At 42.5% G+C, this 26884-nt stretch overlaps 1 protein-coding gene across 5 annotated transcripts in view; it reads left to right on the top strand.

Moving 5' to 3' along the window:
• Window positions 1-2389: 2389 nt before the first annotated feature.
• The window catches only part of CPN1 (carboxypeptidase N subunit 1), a 33384-nt gene continuing 8889 nt past the window's right edge, over window positions 2390-26884 (top strand). The window contains exons 1-6 of one of the 5 annotated variants that reach the window (XM_053668587.1): window positions 2390-2587; window positions 12557-12753; window positions 17029-17184; window positions 19468-19650; window positions 21320-21431; window positions 24911-25050. In XM_053668587.1, coding sequence (XP_053524562.1) covers window position 2587; window positions 12557-12753; window positions 17029-17184; window positions 19468-19650; window positions 21320-21431; window positions 24911-25050 — 789 coding nt within the window. In that variant the 5' untranslated portion in view covers window positions 2390-2586. Of the gene's footprint in view, window positions 2588-7457; window positions 7958-12556; window positions 12754-17028; window positions 17185-19467; window positions 19651-21319; window positions 21432-24910; window positions 25051-26884 lie in introns of those variants that run through there. The other 4 variants (XM_053668586.1, XM_053668588.1, XM_037166334.2 and 1 more) reach the window with 4 other exon arrangements.

Raw genomic sequence — 26884 nt, 5'->3', positions numbered from 1 at the left:
GTTAGAAAATGATAAGGGATAGCAGCCAGGGACTGGTTTAGGCAGGGGAGTCTGTGTCAACACTCTAAATGCTAGCATTAGATCATGGACGTAAATGGCGTGGACAGAAAAGTCACGCGAAGATTTAGAAGAGCACTTCAGGCAGGGAAAACAGCAAACATCATGGCTTTGGGGCAGATCTAAGCCTGGAAAGATCGAAGAATAGAAAGGACTTTGCAACTATTGCTTCCTGGGCCTGTATGTCATTACAAGAACTGTTTACTTTATTCCAAGTGTGGTGGGAAGTCACTGAAATCTTTCGAATGTGAAAGTAATTTGATTTAACGTTTTTAATTTTGCCTCGAATTGGATCAATCATGGTAGTAATCTCTGCCAGTCTGGTAGTAATCTCTGGTAATCTGCCAGGTTTTAAGACTCATCCCAATAGGATTGGTGAGAGGGGTTTATTCCTAGCTGATGAGGTGTGGGGGGTAGAACTACTGTTATCCTTGCACTTTTCTATTGTCCGCATTTTCATAACAAGCACCTCCATTTTTAGGTGGCACAGGACGTCATTTTTAAAAGGAGTCATTTTTCAGATAGCCTTAAGAATGGAAAGCCCTCCTGGAGGCAGTTTTCACGAGGTCCGGTGTGTGGGCCAAGAGACAAAGGCATTCTGGGGTGGTGGGAAGCACCCAAGCACTAGTTAATCAGAAAGCTAATCTAATCTCCAGATTTGCCAAATATAAATTATATGATCTATAAAATCCATTTACATTTTAGGGGTTCTCGCAGATGTAAATCAAGAAAGACTGAGGTAAAGATAAAGTGGAATTATGTGAGCAAAAGCGTTTAATCATTCAATCATCCACCACTCAGCAAGTATTTATTGGGGACTTTGTGCCAGGCCCTACTCTAGGTGCTGGAGACACATCAGAAAATAGAAGAGATCAGTTCCCTACCCACGAGGTGCTTGTATGCTCATAGGGAGAGGAGACAATAAACAGGCAATTAAATATACCAGATGTCAGACGGTAGTAAGTGTTTTAGAGAAAGACTAGGCTGGGCAAGGTGAACAGGGAGTGCTGAGGACAGGACTGGCTTCTCCTCATCCAGTTGACCCCTTGTCATTTGGTGCCATTTGTGGACATGGTTTGCTTCTGCAAGGTTCTTTTCTGGCTCCAGGGAGGGACTGTAGGAGGATGCGTGGCTCTAGGCATGGATGCCTATGAGAAATCCTGGTAGACATGGGACGTAGGCAGCTGGAAATATAGTTTTGGAGTTCAGAGAAGGAGAAGCAAAGTATACAAATCTGAGGGTCATCATTTTATGGGCATAATTGCAGAGAAAGAAGAAATTCAAGGCCAAAATTCTGGCAGACTCTATCAGAGTCAGTTCGTACACTACTTCATTCAATTTTTCAATTTATCTGGCACACTGTACTGGGGTTAAGTGGCGAACAGTAAGATAAATTACTCTTGGCCTTCATTGAGTTTATCTTCTACTGGGAGGGACAGCCAGTGAACCACATACATGTGAAAAGAAATAAACAAGATAATTACAGTCTGATAAGTCAAATACATGCTCTGACTGAAATAAGCAGGAGCTAAAATCAAGCATAACCAGGGAGGCCTCTTCAGATGAGATGATCAGGGGAAGAGCTCTGTGTGTACTTGGCCATCACACTGACATCAGACGTGTAAGGTGAGCTGGGAAGACCACATTCCAGGCAAAGGGAGTTGGAAAGGGTTTGGTTTGTCCCGAGGACTGACTTTCCTCGCTCTTCCTGCTGGGCCAGGTTCCCTTTCCCTACACTTTCATGACCCTTAAAACCCAAATATCTCTGAGAGTAATTGGTGATTTGAATTGAGCTGGACTCTTGATTCATTTATGGCTCCAGTTAACCCACATTTATTAATCAGGCTTAAATCATATCAAGAGTGCTCTGCAGAAACTCAGTTATTGCTGGAGGATAGAGAGAAGTTTTAAAACTGAGGTAACTGGAGGTGTGGGTTGGTTCATTTGCCCAAAGGAGGCTCGCTCTCTCTCTCTCCCCACCCCCCCGCCCACCCCTCCTCCCCTCTCCCTCTTTTGTCTAGGAAAGGAAGAAAGAAGGAAAGAAGATGACTATTCTCCACCTCTGCCCCCTCCAGCCCTTTCCCAGTTTTAAAGTGCTCCCTTTTTGCTCACATTTGTCCTGCGGGTTCTTTCTCCTGCTCCATACCTGCACTCACGGGAATTCATTGAGTAAGATTCTGGGCTCACTGCGCCAGGAGGCACAGAGTCCAGGCCCTCCCTCACTACTCACTAGTTATGTGACTCTGGGCCGTTGTGGGAATAAATAACTAGAGCTAGCTGGTACCCTGTGAGGCAGTGTGGAATTGTGAGGCACTATTCATGTTTGCCTGAGGTAGAGTGGGGACTTGGTGTTCCAGGCAGGGACAACTTTGAGGACACTGAGAAACCAGAAAGAAGGAAATGCCTAAAAATCAGAGTGAGGAGAAGAAACAGAGAAAACCCTGAAGATGCCACTTGGCCTGAGCCGATGGTCTTGTGCAGGGCTGGCTGCCCAGGATTTGAGTCAAGACCCCGGGAGGATGTCAGACCAGTAAGTGCTTGGCTCCTGCCTCTCCTCCGGACCTCCGCTCTATCCAAGACTTCAGGTTTTGGGGGTGTATTGGTCTCCCACTGCTGTGGTAAAGAATTACCACAAACAACCCAAATTCATTATCTGACAGTACTGGAGATCAGAAGTTGGCCATGGGTCTCTCTGGACTCAGCTCCAGGTGTCCAGGGCTGCATACCTTTCTGGATGCTCTAGAGGAGAATGTGTTTCCCTGCTTTTTGCAGTTTCTAGAGGCTGCCTGCTCTTGGCTCCGTTCCTCCATCTTCAAAGCCAGCAAAGGGCAGCAAAGCCTGGTCAAGTCTCTCTTGCATCTCATCACTCTGACCCTCCTGCCTTCCTCTTCCACTTATAAGGACTCTTGTGATTCCATGGGGCCCACCTGAATAATCCCTCCATCTCCAGATCAGCTGATTAACAGACTAAATTCCACCTACCAACTTCATTCGCCCTTGCCATGCCACATTCCATATCCACAGGTTCCAGGGATTGGGATGTGGGCATCTTTGGGGGGCCATTATTACACTTACCACAGGGGGAAGCCAGACTCTCTGATCTAGCTCTGCTCCCACATATCCTACAGCAAGCCCTCTTTGACCCTCCAAAGCTAAGTTTGGGGACCCTGCTTGGTGGTTCCAAGTGGTTACATCCTCTTCCCCCCATGTTGTGCTTGTTCACTCATCTGTATCTTTGAGGGTAGGAACTGCCCTTTTCACTCTCGATTGTCTGTCTCTTCACTAGAAGGTAAGCAGCACATGAGCAGGGGTCTTTGTTAGTTTTTTATAGATAGAAAATAATAAAAGTAAAGCCTTTGACCTTTAGTGTGTATATGTATTTAAATATATATTATATGTACTTAGTGTGTATATATACACACAATGAATTGTATTTCCATCATCTAGCATGGTCTCTAGCACAGAATAGATGCTTGATACTGCTGGTACTATTAATACTGCTAATAATATTTACCGAGCCTTTACTATGTGCCAGGCTCTGTGCAAGGGGCCTTACGTGCATAATCTTACCTGATCCACATAACTCATGAGGAAGAAGCTGTTTTTCTTCCTTCATCCTTTGCAGAAGGAAACTGATGTTTAGAGAAGTTAATTAATTTGTCCTAAGTCAGATGATCTAAAAGGAAGTTGAACTTATATCTACCATCATAACTCTCTGCAGTATACTAAGTGCAATAAATCAGACAGAGAAAGACAAATACTGCATGGTCCGACTTTTTTGTGGAATCCAAAAAATCAAATTCATCAAAACAAGTAGAATGGTGACTGCCAAGGGCTGGGGTGGGGGTGATGGGGAAATGAGATGTCTACAGACTCCCAGCTATAAGATGAATAAGTTCTGGGGATCTAATGTACTGTAGTTAGCAATACTGTATCATACACTCGAAAGTTGCTAACAGAGTAGGTCTTAAATGTTCTTACCACTCACACACACAACTATGTGAAGTGACTAGCCTTATTGTTGTAATCATTTTTAACACATATATGTACCAAATTGTCACATTGTACACCTTAAATATATGTATACAATGTTATACATCAGTTATGTCTCAATGAAGTTATACATTAAAAAAATATATTGTGTCCCTCTGACATTCAAGCTCCTCCTAGTTCTGGTTGCATTGAGAGGTATTGTGTGCCCTCTGGCTTTGGGGCACGTACCCTGGTCCTCCAGATGGAATCTGGGGAAGGAGTGCCAATCTCAGCCCTGAATACAGAAGGTGTTCGCTGTTGCCAACAACTTGAAGTTCAAACAGGCAGGGAAGGTGTATCTCTCTCCTAGGGAATGGGAGTCACCTGTTGGCATGAGCAAGGTCCTCATAAGAACTATAGACACATTTGCCAGAGAAGTGGGAATTCTGCCGAGAAACGATTTGGGGTTACCTGGGTTGTCTGGGTGCCACTAAGCCGAACCTTCAGGAGTGATGGTAGCTGTTGTCCTAGATCAAGGACTCAATGTGTGACAGTGTTAGTGCTGCTTTATCAGCCTTCTCTCTTTATCCTGCCTTCCCCACCTGGGGTGTCAGGATCTTATCAGCAAATCATGGGACCTTAGCAGTGGGTGTAAGCCAGTAGCCCCGTGGTACTGCCAGCTTGGTAATTATCCTCAGCTGATCCTCTGGATCATCTGTGGACCAGATTGGCCTGGCTATAGAGTGTTCACCTAACAAATCCAAGAGGGAATAACTGGGTTTACTGACAGGATATAAAAGCATAGGATTTCCTTGGGAAAGTTTGCCGAAGGTAGGGCAGCAGGATGCAAGAGGAAACGCCAGTAATGGGTTTCTTCATTCCTTCACTCAACAAATGTGCACCTTTGCCAGGCTCTGTGCTAGAGACTGCAGATTGCTCTCGAGGGCATGAGCAGTGCTGTCAGCAGGGCTCCACTATCACTGTGTACCTGGCACAGTGGTCAAGTGCATTACAGGCAAAGAAGTGAGAAATGGAGATGCAGAGACTGCTTATAGCAGCAAATACAAAAGGACATGGGGAAGACCCAGGATTTGGAGCTGGGGTTAGCTACTCGGGCAAACAGCAGAAGCAATAGCAGGAAGGCAGGTGATGAGGGCATGCTCAGGAGACAGTGGGCGGTGCGGTGGGGCTGCACGGGAGTGAGGGGCAGAATGACAAGTCACAACTGGGCCTGGTAGAAAGGAGTTGGAGAGCAGGCTGAGTTTACATACCATAAAATTCACCCATTTTAAGTGCACAGTTGAATGATTCCTAGTGAACTTACTGAGTTGTGCAACCATCCCCACTAGCCAGTTGTCCCCACCAGAACATCCTCATCCCTGCACTGGGGTCCCTCACACCCACTTACAGTGGATACCCATCCCTAGCCCCAGGCAATTGCTAATGCAGTTTGTCTCCATGGCTTTACTTTTGCAGGAAATTTCATACAATGTGTTGGCATCTTTCACTGAACATGTGTTTTTGAATTCCATCCATGTTGTAGCTTCTTGGATTTGTATTTTATTCATTTCTATTGCTGAACAGTGTCCAATTGCACTAATATACAACCTTTTATTTATACACTGGTTGATGGGCATTCGGGTAGCTCCCATTTGTGGGTCATTATGAATAATGCTGCTGTGAACATTCTTGTGTAGAATTGTTTGTGGTCTGGGGTAGGTACTCAAGAGAGAAATTGTTGTGTTGTACAATCGATTTATAGTTAACTTTTAGGGGCTGTATTTAATTATTTTTATTTCTTTTTTAAAAGCAGCTTTATTATAATATAATTAGTATGCTATAGAATTTACCTGCTCTAAGTATACAGTTCAGTGAACCTTGGTATATTGACAGAGGTGTATAATCACCACAATCTAATTTTAGAACATGTCTCTCATCCTGAGAAGAAACCTTGTGCTCATTTATAAGTGCTCTATGTTTCTACTCCCAGCCCTTGGCAACCTGTAACTTACTTTCTGTCTCAGTAGATTTATCTTTTCTAAACACTTCATAGAAATAGGATCATATAATATGTAGTCTTTTGCGTATGACTACTCTTGCTGAGCATGATATTTTGAAGGTACATTCATATTGCACAATATGTCAGTACTTCACTCCTCTTCCTGTCGATGAAATTCTGGTGTATAGATAGGCCACAACTTCTTACTCATTCACCAGTTAATGATTATTTGGATTGTTTTCCACTTTTGTCTAGTGGGAACAATGCTGCTATGGATATTCACGAATATTCATGTGGAAAACACGAATTTTGTGTTTTCATTTTTTTTAGGTAGCTACCTCGAAGTGAAATTTCTGGGTTACATAGTAAATGTATATTTAACTTTTTAAGAAATTGCAAAACTGTTTTTCAAAGTGGCTGTACCATTTACATTTCCAGTGGCAATAGACAGGGTGGGCGAAAGTAGGTTTACAGTTATAATACAAATAAATGCCAGTAATCGATAAATAAAAATACAAGAGTAAGCTCAGTTTCGTGCACTCACAGCTGTGAACCGACTTTTACCTGCCCCTATATGTGGGTTCCAGTTTCTTCCTATTCTCTCCAACACTCGTTATTGTGTCTTTTTGCTTCTAGCTGTTCTAGTGGATGTGAAGTGATGTCTCATTGTGGTTTTAAGTTGCATTTCCTTAATGAGCAGTGATATTGAACCTCTTTAAATGTGTTTATTAACTATTCATATATCTACTCTAATAAACTGTCTATTCAAATATTTTGCTCATTTTTAAATTGGGCTGTTTGTTTTATTATTGTGTTGTAAGGGTTCTTGATGCATTCTGGGTATGTTATCAGACCCACGATTCCCCCACCCTGTGGCTTCTCTTTTCATTTTTGCAGTGGTATCTGTTGAAAGGTGTTTAAGGAGCAACAGGACAAGGCAGAGCTGTCCTGTCCAAGGCAGAACGATGCCTGTAGAGTGTGCCCACATCACCAGGCACGTGCCCTGCCCGCTGTGGCTCAGTTGGTCAGGCATCGTCTTGCAAAGTGCAAGGTCGCCAGTTGGGTTCCGGTCAGGGCACATGCCTGGGTTGCAGGTTTGGTCTAGGATGGGGCGTGAATGAGAGTCAACCAACTGATGTTTCTCCCTCACATCAGTGTTTATCTCCCCCTCTTCTTCTCCCTCCCTTCCACTCTAAAAATGTATAAATTAAATTAAAAACAAACGAAGAGAGCCTGCAGCAGTATGTGTGATGGATGTCACAGAGAGCTCTATTTTAATACGTCTCTTTAACTTGTAACATAGGGAACAAGCATTGGCCAAGTTTCTCAGAATTCTCTGGTTATCAAAGGGTTATAAGCAGCTGTTTATTGAAGCCTGTTTACAGTGCAGTTAATCAGTAAACCAGAATCAGTGAAACTACTCAATCTGGGGAAGTGCAAAAACCCTTCAAAAGGTTTTCCTGCATTAGGAGAGGCAGAGAAATGAGGGAGGAGAGGCGAGCACTATTCCAGAGCTGCATAAATAATTTCCAGCTTTGAACAGGACAGTTCTGAACGTCCTTCCCAGGCGCCATCACACTGGTGTTTACTGGCAGGAAGTTGGGAAGAGCTGGTTCGCAGCCCTTGGATCTTGACTGGTGAAGAAGACAGGTTTTGGGGAGAGGGGGGACTCCTCGCAGTGGTTTCCTCTGAAAAAGCCCAGCGAGATGTCAGGCCTGCTCTCAGTCTTCCTCCACCTCCTCCTCCTCTTCAAGTTGGTTGCCGCCGTGACCTTTCGCCACCACCGCTACGACGACCTCGTGCGGACACTGTACAAGGTGCACAACGAGTGCCCCTACATCACGCGGCTCTACAGCATCGGGCGCAGCGTGAAGGGGAGACACTTGTACGTGCTGGAATTCAGCGACCAGCCTGGATTCCATGAGCTCTGTAAGCCCCGTGCAGTTCTTGGAGCGTCTGGGACAGGACACTTGCTTACAAATGCAGGGACCGGGGTGGTTTGTGGGGAGGTCCGCGGACCCCTCCCCCTGTAAAGTATCACCTCTTCCTCAGCCCGTGCCAACTATCCCCCCCCCCCCCCCTTAGCTCTCCAACAGCCCCTGCCTCTGGGGAGCTGCAGTCCCATTTCAGTCTCCGGTTCCTTCCTCTGTTTTGGGTTCTGGTTGCTCAAGACCATAACGGTAAGATGGACCCCCTTCCCTGCCCCCATGCTGTCCCTTTCCTTTCCTCCCATTACCCTTCCCGCCTTGCTGGGATTCTGTCCTTCTCTACCCACTTCCTCGGGAGACATAAGCAGAAACCCTTAGCCCTTCTCATTCTGTCTGGAAACTTAGAAGGGTTTAGGGGTATTTCTTTGGGGAATGACAAGTTAAAGAGATGTATTAAAATAGAGCTCTCTGTGACATCCATCACACATACTGCTGCAGGCTCTCTTCGTTTGTTTTTAATTTAATTTATACATTTTTAGAAACCCAAACCCGCACCCGGGAGAGGGTTTGAGGTCTGGGGTATTAGTTTTATTCACTGGGTTATTTTTTGTTCGTTTGTTTCTATTATGAAAGCATTGGATGTTTGGATTAAAACTAGAAGTTAGAGAAGGGAAAAAACAAAAAAACTCATAATCTCACCACTGACAGATGACTATCGTTAACACGATGTATATTCTTCCATACTTTTTTCTATAGTTAAACCCCGCCTTATACACGAGTAATTTATTGTGTAAAATTGGAGTCATACTATAACTGCATTTCTCATTTCGTACTCCTTTTTATTTATTAATTTTCTTATGGTACAGAGAGGAAGAGGTTGGGGAGAGAGAGATTTTTATTTATTATTTTTTTATATTTTTATTTATTTACCTTTAGAGGGGAAGGGAAGGAGAGAGGGAGAGAAACATCAATGTATGGTTGCCTTTTGTGCGTCCTCTGCTGGGAACTGGCCTGCAGGGAACTGGTCTGCAACCCAGGCATGTGCCCTGACTGGGAATCGAACCGCGATTGTCTGGTTCGCAGGCCCGCGCTCAGTCCACTGAGCTACACCAGCCAGGGCTGTTATTCCACTTGTTTATGCATTCATTGGTTGCTTTTTGGATGTGCCCAGACCAGAGATCAAACCTGCAATTTTGGCATATTAGGATGATGCTCTAACCAACCAAGCTACTCAGTCAGGGCCCTCATTTCATAGTCTTGTATGAATGGCATCCATGTCTGTAAATGTAGGTCTACATCACCATTGTTGGCTGTATAGCATTCCATTGCATGGTTGCATTAAACCGTGCATTTGTTGCTGGACTTTTTTCTAGTGTCTCACTGCTTTACTTACAACAATTGTGACATTCAAGTTATGTCAGTTCCTCCTTCAAACTGTCAACCTCGAATCTCTTTCCTGCTCCACTCCTGCACCTTCCACCCCAGCCCAAACTTCATCACAACCTGCCTAACCTGGGTGTCCAACCTGCAGCCCTCGGGCCTCATGCAGCCCACGAAGGTTGCGAATGTGGCCCAACACAAAATTGTAAATTTACTTAAAACATCACGAGATGTTTTTGTGCCTACATGTTGCAGTATATTTAATGTGTGGCCCAAGACAACTCTCCTTCCAGTGTGGTGCAGAGACGCCAAAAGGTCGGACGCCCCTGGAAACAACTGCACTAGGCTCCTAACTGACTTTCTAACTCCCACCTGCTACCACTCTCTAAGCTTTCCACTTAGCACAGAGATGCCAGAATAATTTTCCTAAATACTGATGTAATCTTCTCACCTCCCCCCACACACTTAAAAACCTTCAGTGACAGCCCTAAATGAGGTGGATTCTGTCCAGGACAGCTTCAGAATATTACGTGGCCAATGGGGAGAGAGGGAGGGTGGTGGGAAGTGGCTCGGGAGAGGCGGAGTGAGTGATGAAGTGAGGATAAGCCTTGCTCTGAAGCCTCACTGGTATAGCAAGCACCTGCTTTTACTCATGTTGTGTGTTGGTTGTGGAAGGTGCTCGTGGATATTGCAGGGCTAGCGCCCCCTTACTGCATGCCCTGTTCTGGGAGCCCCCTCTACTTTCCAGCATTCAAACCTTTCTTGAGACTTTTTCATTCAGAGTCTTCTTTCCTCTGATACCTATCACTTAGCCATTCATCCACTTATTCCTTCCATTTATTCATTATTCATTCCACAAATATTACTGATTATCTACTATAGTAGATAGTAGGTAGTGCAAGCACTTTTGTAGACTCTCAATATACAACAGAGAATAAATCAAAGACCCTGCCCTCAGGACCTTAATTCTAGCTGGGTAAGACTGGCAATAAATGAATAACTAAGTAAATAAATATATTGCATTGATGAAAATAAGTGCTATAGGAAAAAAAACAGGGAAGAAAGAGAATGTCATGGAGTACTGTGGATCAAGTAGGGGAGAGGTCAGTGCTACTTCAGAAAAGCTTCTTTGTCCAGGTGATATTTGAGCATGTCATGGTCAAAACCTTGGTATTAGGAAGGAAAAGGCACAGGCAGAGAAACAAGCAGGAGTTCGGCCTGTGTGAGGACCAGTGAGGAGGGCCCCGCAACTCCAGCACAGTGAATGGAGGGAGAGCGAGAGGCAGGTCAGAGCAGTATGGTCAGGGAAACCGGGCAGGAGGAGATCGAGTAGGGCCTTGTTACAGGCTTTTGTAAAAATTTTGGCTTCTCCTTTGAGTGAAGTGAGAAGCCACTGGAAGGTTTTAAGCAGAAGAGTGACATGATCTGACTTAAACAGTGTAAAGACCTCTCTGCACCGGGGTGAGCAGCCCTACAGCCCTAGGGCCCTACAGCCCTAGGGCCGGTTACCTGTTTTTGGTAAATGAAGTTGCTTTGAAACACAGTCCCGCCTCTTTGTTTCTGTATTGTCTATGACTGCTGTTGCTGCAAGAGCTGGGTAGGTGTGACGGAGGCAATACAGCCCACAAATTCCAAGTATTTACTATCTGGCCCTTTACAGAAAAATTTGCAGACTCCTGACTCAGGAGAGCACACTTTAGTGGGGCTGCGCTGATGCAAGGGGTCCAAGTAGGAGCTGTAATCATCCTAGTGTGAGAGGGCGGGGCTTAAACCAAAACGACAGCAGTGGTGGTTATGAGAAGCAGTCATTTTCTGCATATATGGAAAGTAGAGACAAAAGAATTTGACATTGAGCACCTACTAAGTGCAAAGCACTATGCTAGTTTCTACAGGGCAGTAGTTGCCAACTTTTGGATTCCACAGAAGTTAAAAAATATGTTTTTAGTAAATAAGAGAGCTTGGAGGGGACTAAAATATATTTTCCAATTTTTATTTTACTGAACAAGGATGTTGAAAATACTACCTGTCATCTGCTATCAACATCTTTTCCTAGCAGAAGGGATATTTTAACACCAAGAAAAGTAAGAAATACACAATCTAGGATTAAAGACTCTGCATTATAGAAAATTCACTACATGATCATTGTGGGTTATAGGCATTTTATTGGGAAAGACTGCTGTAGGTATACTAAGATAATAAAGAATCATGTCCTAAGGAAAATTTTAAATTATACATAGTAAAAAAATAAAACATGCAATCTTGGGTAAAATTCAGAGTAGAGAGTGATAAGTACCATAAAAGGGAAGTATAACAGCAGGTTCGCTCCCAGCAGGGGGAGCCCAGGATGGCTTCCCAGAGCCTACAAGGGTATAGAGGAGGGTTTGAAATATAGAGATGAAAAGGTCCAAATCAGAAAAATCATGGAGGCAGGACAGTGGGTGGAAGGGACATCATGGAGGGTGGAAGGTAAATCACTTGACCAGAGCTTTTCTCCTTTTTTTTAAAAGGGGGCAAGAATGATTTTCTTGAAGTGGTTCTGGAGGCTCTTTTCATGACCTCAGTTCTTACTTTAATTAAGCAGTTAACATTGCCAAAGATTAAGAAATGAGACATAGTTAGATTCTTTCTTACTATGTGCCTCAAAACACATATTATGTTCTCAGATATTAAGGAGAGATTTTAGTTTCCTTAGTATCAGGAAAATTAAGTTTTCAATCGAGATGATTAGAAACTGTTGTGCTATAACCTAGAGAATTTTATTTGAGCAGGTCTTAGGAACATACCACCCTTCTAAAAAGATTGTCTCTGAGAAGCAGCAAGCAACTGTAAACACTCCCTGAACATTGGGTTCTATCAGATTAATTAGTGAGGTGACTTCTGACAAGTTAACCTCATCCCTGCTCAGTACCCTCACCCTGAGGCTAATAATAACTACTGATTTTTGGTGAAGATTAGTACTGAGCATAAATGCCTAGGACATGGTAGAGGTTCAATGAATGGTAGCTGTTACTATCCCTGGCATGGATTTTTGTAGCATTCGTAATTGCAGTTTTCAAAAGGGAGTCAGGAATTATTGCAAAAGACCCAAATGAAGCATGAGATTTTCTTTGGTTCCCTACTGAACTAGAGGGAAAAGGCCCCTTTGCAAGGTTAGGAATCAATGGGACTTGCAAGCTTTCCTCGTTTTTTATTGTTCTGCATGTCTTTCTCACACTTCCAGTGGAACCTGAAGTCAAGTACGTGGGGAACATGCACGGCAACGAGGTGCTGGGCCGCGAGCTGCTGCTGCAGCTGTCGGAGTTCCTGTGCGAGGAGTTCCGGAATGGGAACCAGCGCATCGTCCAGCTGGTCCAGGACACGCGCATTCACATCTTGCCGTCCATGAACCCGGATGGCTATGAGGTGGCTGCCTCCCAGGTACTGAACCATACAGAGAATAAAGCCATCTTGAGGAATAAAATAAAGCCCAGTAGACAATGCATCCTCACTGTCCCACTGTCACTGTCAGGATGAATTGGAAAAATAAATCCAATAGAAATATAATGAAGTAAGAAGACCCAACCCTGTGCAGTGAATGTGGGCTCTCTCTGAGCGTCCCTTCCCTCAACATCTTTCTAGCTGAACTCCTGGTTTTATTGAGAAGGCCAATGAGGCAGTATTTTGACAACACTTTGTAAACTGGAAAATACTATTCAGGTACGAAGACATATTGCAAAATAGACCTCTTTCCCTGAACTCTCAGCCTCAACCCCTAAATGCTCTACTTCCTCCCACAAGACGCTTACATTTGCATTTTGAAGGGGGGAGGGGACAGCAGAGAGATGGAGCTTTTCCCAGAACTGCAGAGTGAGGAATGCTAGATTCTTCATACTTTTTTTCTGGAGGTCTTTTTCCTCTACTGCTCAGCGTTTTAACTCTTTATTTTAGACTTGCATATGTAGGGGAGAGAGAGAGAAAGAAACAAATGTCTATGGGCTTTTACTTTATTTATTAACACAAATTCGAAATGTCAGTGTGCCTAGCTCTGAAGCAGTGATTCTTTTGTGGCTGTGTGTTAGAATCATAAGTGAATATTTTGAAATACACATTCCCAGATTCATTTTCCTCCCTTCTTGCAAGTGAATTAGAATATTCAAGGATGAAGCTTTACACAATGAATATGTTCCTTTCAAAGGTATGTTTAAACCTGATTTGTTTTTTGGGGGAGAGGGGTATATATTCAAGTATTTTTTCATTTAAAAATGTTTATTTGGGGTAGTCATACAATTTTTTTATTTTTACAACTAGACTCCACTGCTTTAGTTAAAATATTTTTAATTTTATTGTGGTAAAAACGCTCAAGGTGAGATCTACCCTCTTGACAAAATTTTAGGTGTTCAATACATTATCATCAGTTCCAGGTGCAATGTTGTACAGCAAGTCCCAGCACTTACACCTCCTGCCCAGCCAAATGCCTGTTTAGTCATTCCCACTTCCTCCTCCCCATCACCCCTGAGAGCCACCCTCCACTTTCTGATTCCATGGGTCTGACCACACTGTCTCTGTGCTTCCATGACCCAAGAGTATTTTAAACATACTTGAGGGTAGGGTTGGGGGCTGAGTAGAGGCAGGGAGGGGAATGGAGCCAAGATATTGAATCCAACACAAATTTGACCCTTGCTATCTCACAACTTCCTGCTGATGTGACCTAAAAAATGAAGAAACAGAACTTCGTCCCTCTGCTGGAAGTCAGAGCAGTGCCTCGAGCCTTGAGTTTACAAAAGAGCTGGAAAATGTGAACTAGGTTTGGGGGGGTCACCCCAGCCTGCCTTTTCTCCTTCTCTCGGCCCTTCCCTGTATTGCAGTGGGGAAACTGAAGGAGCACTCAGTGTCCCTATGTCTTGTGGGAGGAGGTAGGGGTAGGATGAGGTGGGGGAACCCCTGCCAGCCCACTACATCCTGTATGTGTCTTTGGGGAGTCTCTTCTGCTCACCTGCTTTGTGCTTGTTCAGAGGGAGCAGATCTTGAACCTGAATCAAAGAGGACCCATCAGGTTCTCATACTCTCAGAACTACCCACCGTACCCAGAGGAAAGCCACCTGCATGGCTACACAGGGAAGACCTGCCTAGCCATCAAACTTTAAAGCCAACTGTGGGTAAAACAGAATAATGCCCCCTCCCGCTCCATCAAAGATGTCCAAGTCCTGATCCCTGCAACCTGTGAATATGTCATCATGATGGCAATGGGGGAGCTATGGTTGCAAATGGAATTAAGCTGCTAATCAACCGACCTGAACACATCCTGGGCTATTTGGGTGGGCCCATTGTAATCCATGGAAAGTCCTTTCGATGTGGAAGAAGGAGGCAGAAGGTGGGAGTTGGAGAGATTTGAAGATGTTGTGCTGCTGCCTTTGAAGATCAAAGGGATGTGAGTGAGGGAATGTGAGCAGCCTCTAGGTGCTGGAACAGATTTGTCTAATGCCCGTGGGAGAAACAGCCCTGGTAACGCCTTGATTTCAGTCCTGTGAGACCCATTTCATCTCCTACTCTCCCAAATTCCTAAAGATAATGAACTTGTACTGTTTTAAGCCACCCAGTTTGTGGTAATTTGTTACAGTAGTAATAGAAAACTAATACACCACCAACCCTGTTTATGGGAACCTTCTGTTAAGGGAATTCCTTACCTGTCTACCTAACTACTGACCCAGTGTAGGCAGTAATACTGATAGATAAATCAAATATCTGTTAATATGAACAGGTAAGAGCTAGTTAACACAAATAAGCAAGTAGCGAAAAACCCCTAGAAGTATAAGAAAAAGTCATTATTTCACAGAAGTGAAAAATCAAACTTCAAACTAAAAAATCAGATAAGTGTTTTTCACTGGACAGAATTGATGTAGAAAACATATGGTAACTTAAAAAAATATTATGTCTTCAATGATATCTAAGAATAAAATATGAGCAGGATCCTTTGAGAAATGAGGAAATTTTAGAAAAATATGAGGCTGGTAGTATGTGTGAGTTTTTAGCTGCTCAGCATCAAACCAGTCACCCTGCTTCTGGGTACGGCCACAGATGGGGCTCTTCTCTCAGTCCATAGGCTGCGATGGACACTATTCCCCTTCTCCAGTGCTGCCCTAACATCAATGGAATTTCAGTTTTGCAAGGGACTGTGAACATGTCTCTATTCCACCGCTTTATATATTTTAGTTATTTATATAAGCATCTGTCTCCCTGCATATACTAGAAATTCTTAGAATGCTGGAATCATGTCTCATTATGTTTCCTCAGTGTCTGCCAGAGGGTCTATCGAAGATGGACTTGAGTAAATAAAAATGTTGGTTAACTAAAAGGGTGAGTGAGTGAGTGAGTGAATGAATGAATGAATGAATACATGGCCAAATAAATGCTAACAGTTGAAGTGTGAACAGAGAAATTTGAAGTATGAGCATGAGGTTGATATTACTCAGAAGGACGATAAGCAAGGATACTAAGTTTTAAAAAGTGGCGTTGGGTTTTCTGGGTATAGCCACTTTGGAAAAAAGTTTAGCTATTTCTGAAAATGTTAAACATAGACTTACCTTATAAACCATCAGTTCCACTACTAGGTGTCTACTCAAGAGAAATGAAAGCATACACCCACACAAAGACTTGTACGTGAATGTTCACAGCAGCATTATTCACAATAGCCAAAAAAGTGGAAATAACTCAGATGTCCATGTACTGGGTTGAAGTAGTTTCCTCCCAAATTCATGTCCACCTGGAATGTGTGAATGTGTCCTTATTTGGAAATAGGTTTTTGCATATGTAATCAAGTTAAGATAAAGTCATATTGGATTAGGGTGATTTATCTGCAAGCTAGGGTGCACCATGGATTTCTGGCAGCCAGCAGAGGCCAGGAGAGATAAGAAAGGATCGTCCCTAGAACCTTTGATGAGCACGGCCCTGCCAATACCTTGATTTCAAACTTCTAGCTCCCAAAATTGTGGGAGAACAAACTTCCGTTGTTATAAGCCACCTAGTCAGTGGTAACTTGTCACGGCCACCCTAGGAAACTAATAGTCTGTTACCTGGTGGATGGATAAACAAAATGGGACAAATTCACACAATGGAACTCTTCATCAATAAAAAGGAAGGAAGTGCTAATATTTGCTACAATGTGGAAGGACCCTGAAAACATTGTCCGGTGAAAAAAGCCAGACACATACTATATGGTCCCATATATGTGACGTGTCCAGACAAACCAAATCTACAGAGAAAACCGAGTCCCTGGGGCTGGAGTAAAAATGAGGAGTGACTGTAAACGGGCCTGAGGTTTCTTCTTAGGGTGACAGAAATATTCTCTCAAATTGGATTGTGGTGAGGGCTGTGCAACTCTGTCGGTATCCCCAAATTCATTGAATCGTACATTTCAAATGTGTGAATTTTATGGCATATATGTTATATCTCAATAAAGTTGTTTTTAAAAAATAGAGGTCCTCATTATCCTAAAACACCGTATTCTTGTTAGAGCTTCTCCTGGGATCTGTACCTCCAACACCTGGTCTACAGGAAACTTGAACCACACCACCGGGTTTTCGGATAAGTTAAGGAGCAAAATGCTATATCATTGGATGATAGAGTAGCTAATACCTAAAAAGAACTAAACAGTGTGCTTCCAGTTCAGGATTCAGTCTGGGACCTTCCTTTCTCGTCTCTCCGTTCTGCCCCCAGGGCCCAGGCATTTCCAAGTACTTGGTTGGCAGGAACAACGCAAATGGAGTGGACCTGAACCGCAACTTCCCCGACCTCAACACCTACATCTACTACAATGAGAAGTACGGAGGCCCCAACCACCACCTGCCCCTTCCAGACAATTGGAAAAACCAGGTATGAAGAGAAATTTGCATAGAGAAGCAGGAAAATCAGCATCTGGACTTTCTTCTGGCAATTTTCAGATCAACTATCTAAGCAAGAATTAGGCATCGACCCTACCTCATATCAATGTGTCCAGAGCAGTAATAACTGTGTCTCATGCCTCCCTGTACTTATTCCCTCCCCAGCGTAGGGCCCTCTGCAGGGCACCCGCTCACAAGATGTTTGGTGTTAGTGGCCGTGGTGGTGAGGGAGGTGAAGGTATCATACAGATGTGCAGTATTTTGTAAAATTCTTTTTTAGCCAGCATTTCAGCTGATCATCAGTGTTATCCATCCTTGTTTTATAGATGCTATGCTTATAAAAAATCATGTAAATTCACACAGCTATAATTGATGGAATCAGAGTTAAAACCCAGGTCTTCTGACTCCTAACCAACGTTCTTTCTGCTGCACTGAACTGTTGACAAAGAACTCCAAGATTCTGCAGAGAAATCTCTCTTACATGCGAACTATATGCTCATCAATGAACTATAGAAAGTTCCGAGTCTTACCCTTATGTACAGCTTTTCCTCATCGCTTTCTGTGTGAGCTGAATTACTCTACCATACTCTCATTTCCCTTACTCTCCTAGTCAGAGGGTCCTGTTCGATGCTCCCCTGCCTTTCTCCTCAGGAGACCTATAATGTCACCCTGGTAAGGTGACTGGTTTTGTCCTGCTGGTGGGCCTGCTCCCGAGAATAACTACTGTCATCCTGAGAGCATCCTCACCACCCTGCTTTTCACACTGTGTGGGGCAGTTTTAAATGTCCTCTTTGTGAATATCTGGACTTATGGACTGGGGAGAGAAACATAACACAGGTGTAAGGCTTTCTATTGGGAGTTTTCTAGATGGAATTGTCTCCATTGGAAATGAAGCAAAAGTCATGCTGACGTGTTTAGATTTCAGAGAGCAGCTATGCTCTTGGCTCAAGTAAATACTAAATAAAAAATAACTTTGCAATAGTCAGCATAGCTGGTCAGTATGATGCTCTGATTTATTGATGTAAAATAAGCTCAAAGAGCCAATAATAATTAGACTCCCAGTGCTTCTCTGTCTGAATCTTAGAAGATCAAAAAGAGAATGAGGAGTGAGTCTTCACTGCACCCGGTAGGACAGGCTTGAGGGAGAGAAACAGTGAGAAGCTGGTTTTGTTCAGATGGAGAGAGGCTTAGGACATGGAGGAAGGGTTGCTTCACAGGGGCTGAGTCCTGGTCACAGGGCCAGACTGGTGCCCTTGGTGTTATACCCATTCTGACTGGGCATAACTCAGCTCTATTCACTGACTTCCTCTTGGGATGGAAAAGATGGGGCCGGCACAGCTGACCCTTGGCCCGGAAGGAGACATTAACACAGTAACACCACATAACCTCCAAGCACCCTAAGAGGAGGAAAAACACTGAAGACTGCAAATCATTTACTTATAAGGAAAGTCCAAGTGGATTCATAGCTTTGAAGCACCATCACTCACTAGTGCTATAATGTACAATCAAAATGGTGGAATTTCACTACTTAGCCAAAACTGGCCCGTATTATAGTATTTCTAATCCACAAAAGGTGAGTATGGCCACATATTGACATTAAAGTAGATGTGCTGGGGAAAGGAATAGGTTGAAAACCGTTACTGCAAAACAGCATTTTCCACAGTTATTTATCGGAGCTCTAAATTTCGGCAAAGGTGCCTCAGAAGCCACTGAAGCAGTGCAGTGGGTAAGTTGGAGAACGCTCTCTAGGGGCCAGAGAGATGACCAGCTTGGGCTTCTCTCTTTCTCTCTCTCATAGACTTTATTATTTAGAGCAGTTTTGGGTTCACAGCACAATTGAGGGGAAAGTACAGAGACTTCCCATATACCCCCTGCTTCCCATCACCAACATCCACACCACAGTGGTGCATTTGTTACAAAAGATGAAGCTATGTTGACTCACCCTTGTTACACAAAGCCCATAGTTTACATTAGCGGTCACTCTTCGTGTGGTGCATTCTATGGGTTTGGATGAATGAATCATGACATGTATCACACAGAATGGTTTCACTGCCCTTAATGCTCTCTTTTCATCTGTTTTATGTATTAGGATTCTACGTAAGGTTTCATTTTGAAAAAGGGTTCCATCCCCTTAATCTTTAAAACCATCATGCAAAAGATAAAAATTTCCCCATCCGCAGTTCTCATATCTTCTAGGACTTGTCTTATTCAGACATGCTGTCTCCTCAGGCCACTTCCCAGCAAACTTTTTCAAGCGGCTCTCATCTCTCCTCAGGTGGAACCCGAGACCCGGGCCGTGATCCAGTGGATACGCTCCTTCAACTTTGTCCTTTCGGCCAATCTCCATGGAGGAGCGGTGGTGGCCAACTACCCGTATGACAAGTCTCTGGAGCATCGGGCCCGAGGTTTCCGCCGCACTGCCAGTACCCCGACTCCCGACGACAAGCTTTTCCAGAAGGTATGCAGAATGGGGGCTCTTCCAGCCAGCAGCTCGGGGCTCAGGAGAGGAACACAGGACCCTGATAGGCACCAGTCCACAGAAAGTAATGGAAACACTGCTTGCTCATCAGGAGCTTACAGTCTGGTAAATTACGTTTTGTTTTGAGGGGTAAGCCAAAAATTCATGAAAAAGTAAATGTATAGGAAAGCTTTTATAGTACAATCACCACGGTATAGAAACATACTTAAGCTAACAACTAGCAAGAAATATGCCAAGAGACTAATTGTGCTGGTGGTCAGCAAGTAGCATTATATATGACTTTGGGGGCTCTGATTTGCAACTTTATGGTGGTAAGGCTATATTTATAGTGGAAAATGCACATACATGCACACACACACAAATATTTACATGATAGGTCAAACAGCAATCGAATAAAATTAACAGATTATTTTATAGTTAATATCTTATTAGCAATTAGCAACATATTGTTTATATGAATAATTAATTATTATAATAACATTAATTATAAATTAATCAGTTAATGAATTGCATAGAGAATAATACCAGTCGTTGCTTTGCAAAGCATGCACATTTCATTTTGTTCACTGTTATAAAATAGTAATGAAAGGGAATTAATAGAGATTGTAAATATGTTCCTCTCTGCCCAACACACAACTCTCACCCCCAAAACACACTTCTTTCTCTAGTGAGGGCCTATCTCACTTGCTCCTTTTTTTTACAAAACTTTGCTAGAAAATATCACACTTAGAAGAAGGTTAAGAAGTACAAATTGCCCATTATAAAAATAGACACAGGGTTATACAGCATAGGGAATACAGTCAATAATATTTTAATAACTAAGTGTGGGGTCAGATGAGTATAGACTTATCAGGGTGTTCACTTCATAAGGTATATAAATGCCTAATCATTATGTTGTGATATATTTGAAATATAACATACTTCAATATATTACATATTGCAATGTATTATTATATAGAATATATGTAAGATAATATATTACATATAATATAGTATGTCACAATATGCATGCATTATATTACAATAATATACATGCATATATACACACAATAATATACATGCATAAGTGCATATATTACAATGATATATGTACCATATTATTACATGTAATATATTATATCACACGTAATATATTGTTGTTAGTAATTATTATTACATAATTATATATTAGTGATATTATTAATAGTATGCTATAATATAACATGTGTAAGTATATTGCATATAATATTAAAATATATTATATGTAATATTATATGTTATATATTGTTTTAAATGTAATATTGTATGTCAACTATAATTTTAAAATAAATTTAAATTAAAAAAATTTTTTAAAGAAAATGATACACCTAACAAGGAGTTTATATATGATCTAGTGCTACCCCTCACTTTGCACTTAAAGAAATTTAGTCCCAAGACAGCGGAAAAATCAGAATACAGGTTTCTTAACTCTAGTCTAGTACATACACACACACACACACACACACACACACACACCCATCTCTGTCTTTGCTGGTATCTTCTTTCACTAAAGCAAATAATCAGTTGTTTATACCTAGTGGGGTTTCATGGCTTTACCCTACTTTTGAGTATGAACATTGCCATATGAGTTGGGAACACTCAAGGTCATTTCTGCCCCCTGTCCCTACAGCTGGCCAAGGTCTACTCCTATGCACATGGATGGATGTACCATGGCTGGAACTGCGGGGACTACTTTCCAGAAGGCATCACCAATGGCGCCTCCTGGTATTCTCTCAGCAAGGGTAAGGGGAGGCCTGGGCACAGCAGCACTGCCACCTGAAGGAGGGTGGGGCTCATTTCTCCTTTATCTTTTTTTCCTCAGAGAAATGACAAGAAGACTATAGCATTTTGCATTCAAGTAGAGATCTGAAAATGACAGTCTTAAGCTAGTATTAATGGCATTTTGCAGTTTAGGAAATGACAGGGACACCTTGTAGCCTTTTAGGTGGTTTACAAGGAATATTGGGGCTGGGAGGGAAATAATGTAGTCAAGTGGTTAAGTGTGGGCTTCAGGAGTACTTTGGGTTGAAACTCAGTTTGCCCATTTACCAATTATGTGACTTTAGGCTAATTACGTAACCTCTCTGAGCTTTGGTTTCCTTCTCTGTACATTAAGAATAACAGTAGTTGGCCCATCAGTTTGATGTAAGTATTGGACAAAATAAAAAAGTATTTGAAGCCTGATATAAATGTTAGGCTGTATTTAACCAGCATAGGGTGGTGCTGCACATAAAAACAGGTGAACAGAGCAGCTGACCTGGACAAGAACGGTTCTTCTGGTGTATTCTCTGTACCCTGCCTGCCCATTTCCCATGAGCAGGAGTTTGCCTGGACATTGGCCATTGATAATGAAGCACAGACCACCAGCAAGAGGCTTCTTTCTCTCTCTACTCCCTGGACCCTCCCCATCGTGGGGAGTTCGAGGTAGAACCTCTGTTTATGAGGTAACTATCAGTAGAGGGAACCTAAGATACAGAAGAGGCTGAAGCAGGAAGCTGGGATCTCTTAGGAATCCCGTTTTACCCTCCTGTCTTTCCCTCTCCTCTCAGATCTGACTTGGCCAGAGACCAGGTAGCAGAAAGCTTGCTAGTGAGGACTGAGCTGATAGCTGGCCCTATAGAGACTGAGGAGGAGGAAGCTTGAGGAGTCACCATATACAGGGAAAGTGGCTGAAAATTTACTCGAACACAAAGCAAGAAGATGTTGTTGAACTTTACTTTCTTTAGTTTGCCTTACAGAAGCAATAGTTTTTTCCCCCAAATATAAAATATCAAATATGCTTTTTCAAATTATACTTGTTCCTTCCTTCCTATCATCCTCTGGGAAAGCATGGCCCATGCCTCCACGGAGAATCATTGCCCCAAATTAAACTCGTACAGTTTCAAGGTCATTAAGTTCACTAAAACAATTGTTCCAACAGTGTGGTCTGTGGCCAGCATCATCAGCATTGCCTAGTACTTGTTAGAAAAGCAAATTTGAAGACCATGCCCCATACCTACTGAATGAGAAACTCTGGGGCTAAGGCCTAGCAACCTGTGTCTGGATGGAAGATGCAGCCTTCTCAATGATCCTGATGCTGGGAGAGAAGTGACATAACAGTCTGCAGATGTTTTCTTTATTTACTTACTTATTTATTTATTACAGTCTCCAGAATTTTATTTATTTATTTACTTATTCATTTATTTACTTATTTTAAAATATATTTTATTGATTATGTTATTACAGTTGTCTGATTTCCCCCCTTTATTTCTCCCCGCCCTGCACACCCCCTCCCACCTGCATTCCCCTCCTTTAGTTCATGTCCATGGGTCATACATATAAGTTTTTTGGCTTCTTCATTTCCTGTACTATTCCCAACCTCCTGCTGTCTATTTTCTGACTACCATTTATTCTACTTATTCTCTGTATCTTTTCTGCCTCTCTCCTCCTCCTATTGCCCTGCTGATAACCTTCCATGTGATCTCCATTTCTGTGATTCTGTTCCTGTTCTAGTTGTTTGCTTAGTTTGTTTCTGTTTTAGGTTCGGTCGTTAATAATTATGAGTTTGTTGTCATTTCACTGTTCATATTTTTTATCTTCTTTTTCTTAGATAAGTCCCTTTAACATTTCATTATAATAAGAGCTTGGTGATGATGAAGTTCTTGAACTTGACCTTATCTGAGAAGCACTTTATCTGCCCTTCCATTCTATATGATAGCTTTGCTGAATAAAGGAATCTTGGATGGAAGTCCTTGCTTTTGATGCATGACTTTGAATACTTCTTTCCAGCCCCTTCTTGCCTGTAAGGTTTCTTTTGAGAAATCAGCTGACAGTCTCATGGGAACTCCTTTGTAGGTAACTGTCTCCTTTTCTCTTGCTGCTTTTAAGATTCTCTCCTTATCTTTCATCTTGGCTAATGTAATTATGATGTGCCTTTGTGTGTGCTTCCTTGGGTCCAACTCCTTTGGGACTCTCTGAGCTTCCTGGACTTCCTCAAAGTCTCTTTCCTTTGTCAGTTTGGGGAAGTTCTCCTTTATTATTTGTTCAAATAAGTTTTCATTTTCTTGCTCTTACTCTTCTCCTTCTGGCACCCCTATGAATCGGATGTTGGAATGTTTAAAAATGTCCTAGAGGTTCCTAAGCCTCTCCTTATTTTTTTGACTTCTTGTTTCTTCATTATGTTCTGCTTGAATGTTTATTTCTTCCTTCTGGACAAAACTATTGATTTGAGTCTCAGTTTCTTTCCCATCACTGTTGGTTCCCTGTACATTTTCCTTTATTTCCCTTAGCATAGCCTTCACTTTTTCCTCTATTTTGTGACCACACTCAACCATTTCTGTGAGCATCCTGATTCCCAGTGTTCTGAACTGTGCATCTGATAGGTTGGCTATCTATTCATCACTTAGTTGTATTTTTTCTGGAGTTTTTATTTGTTCTTTCATTTGGGCCATTTTTTGTTCAGTTTCCAGGGTTTTAAAACTAAAAGATTTTACATAGAAGTGTGGATTTCCATCTTAACTTGATAAATTAGATGTAGGGGTTTTCCTGTGACCCCTCACAGTAGGGGACCTGTTTTCCTACAGGGTATAAATGGATAATTTTTTACCCAAATAAATTTGTGATATAAACACCATTCTAATAATCAGAAACATGTTTTAAAATAATTAACCCAATTGCATAATGTAGAAGATAGAAGCAAGCCAGCATTTAATGGAGACAAAATGTAGCTGCCTTCTGCTTTCTCAGGTTCTTGTGTTCCTTGGATAACTGTTTTTCAGGTTAGTGTTGTGTTCTTGGGTAGGAGGGATGTGAAAGCAGGAGATTTGTCTCATCTCTAACCTCTCAGGTCTGAAGGACATCACGGTCCAAAAAGGAAATCTGCCCCCCAGAAAGCAATGCGTGTGCATAGTTTAATATGTTACAGCACCACCAATGAGCAGACTTTGGATATGCTAATGGAGACAAGAAATGAATTTAAGTCATTAAACAGAAAAAAAAGTTGAGTGTAGAGATGACAAAATTGAGCATTTATGAAGAGAGAAAATTGGAACAATAAAAAAAAAGGCACATGAGCTGGGATATTGGGAAAAAGTTTCATGGAGGAGAAATAAGTGGAGATAAAGAGTAGAATAGAAAGTAATGAGGTGTGTACGGAGAAATTGTGATTAAAGAGAGTTGAGATGGGGCATCAGTTGGGTGGGAACCTGGCTATACACATCAGCCACTGCTCTCTTTCCCCTAGGAATGCAAGACTTTAATTATCTCCATACCAACTGCTTTGAGATCACGCTCGAATTGAGTTGCGACAAATTTCCCAGTGAAGAGAAGTTACAGTATGAGTGGCTGGGTAATCGGGAGGCCCTAATCCAATTCTTGGAACAGGTAAAATTGAATTATTTAACCTTCATGGTTACAGAAGGAGAAGATTTGTCCAATGGTATGTAAGGTTTTCAGTGTGGCTCAGGTCTGACTTATGCCCTGACCTGTCAATCTAGTCTGCTTCTACCAATGACATATGTCCATTCAACATGATCGAGCATAACTATCTGTCAGAAACTCTACGACACACTGGGGATTATGAATATAAACAAACAAATATCTGTCCATATGGAGTTTATATTCTAGTGAGAAAAGATAGACAATAAACAAAGTAATATATTTTATGAACTGTTAAATGCTATGAAGAAGGCCAAACAGAGGAAGTGATATTTAAACAAATGTAAAGGAGGTGAGGGAGAGAACTATGCACATATCTAGAGAAAAGGCATTTCTCATTGAGGACACAAAAGTAACTGCAAGGTCAATGACACGTACATGAAAGATGCTCAACATCACCAGTCATTAGGGAACCACAAATCAAAACTACAGTGAGATACCACCTCACACCGGTTAGGATGGCTGCTATTAAAAAAACAAGCCCTGACTGTGCGGCTCAGTTAGTTGGGCACCGTCCCACACAGTGAAAGGTCGCTGGTATGATTCTTGGTCATGGCACATGCCTGGGTTGTGGGTTCAGTGTCCCACAGCCCAGTTCAGTTGGGGCACATGCCAAAGGCAACCAGTTGATGTTTCTCTCTCACTTCAATATTTCTTTTGCTCCTTTTCTCCCTCCCTTCCCCTCTCCCTAAAAATAAATAAATAAAATCTTTAGAAAATGACAGGAAATAACAAATGTTGACAAGGATGTGGAGAAATCGGAACCCTTGTACATGATTGGTGGAGATGTAAAATGGTACAGCTGCTATGAAAAAAAGTATTGCAGTTCCTCAAAAAATTAAAAATAGAATTTCTGCATGAGCCAACAACCCACTTCTAGGTATATACCCTCAAATGGAAAGCAGAACTTCAAAGAGATATTTTTTCATAGTGGCAGCATTCACAAAAGCCAAAAGATGGAAACAATCTAAGTGTTCAACAAGAGACAAATGGATAAGCAAAATATGATATATACATAAAATGGAATATTATTCTGCCTTTAAAAAGAAGGAAGTTCTGACTTCCGGCCAAGATGGAGGCATAGGTGGAAACACTGTACCTCCCTGCACAACCAAGTTTAAAGACAGCAAAGTTTTAGTAACAAAAACACAGCCAAAACACAGAAAATTGAACTGAACAGAAGTCCGACAACAACAAACCATTCAGCCAGACCAGTAAGAGTGGGGTCAGGCAGGAAAGATCAGCTGGACCAACTCAGGAGCACAGGTGGTGATTGGCAGATCCCAGGTGTGGGGTGGCAACGGGCCGACCCAGTGAAGGGGCAAGTCGGCTGGCTAACTGCAGTCACACATTTCCACACAGATAAACCAAGTGAAGGAGCGAGCAGTGAGACAGACTGTACAGGCTAGGGCCCCAGTGACAGGAATTAGAGCCTGAAAGCACCAGCTGGAAAGACTTTTGGGGTCGAGGTGCTGGGAGAGGCTCCCAGGCTCACAGAGAGTTTGTTGGAGAGACCCACAGGGTCCTGGAGGGTGCACAGGCCCACACACCCGGGAGCTGGCACCAGGGGGAGCCAGTTTGCTTACGGGAAGCAGCAGAGGTGCCGAAATCCGAGAGAGAGCAGAACAAATGCCATTACCCCTCTCTGACCCTGCCCCCACATATAGCATCACAACCCAGCAACTGGGTCTCCCCATCCTCGTGAACATCGAAGGCTCTGCCCCTCATATGTAACAGGTGGGAAACAGAGCAAAACATTATGGCTCAAGAACAGCTCAAA

This window comes from Artibeus jamaicensis, unplaced genomic scaffold (genome assembly GCF_021234435.1).
Source record: "Artibeus jamaicensis isolate MK-2021 breed Jamaican fruit bat unplaced genomic scaffold, CSHL_Jam_final contig_490, whole genome shotgun sequence".
Taxonomy (NCBI): Eukaryota; Metazoa; Chordata; class Mammalia; order Chiroptera; family Phyllostomidae; genus Artibeus; species Artibeus jamaicensis.
This window is presented reverse-complemented; position numbering and strand designations above follow the sequence as displayed.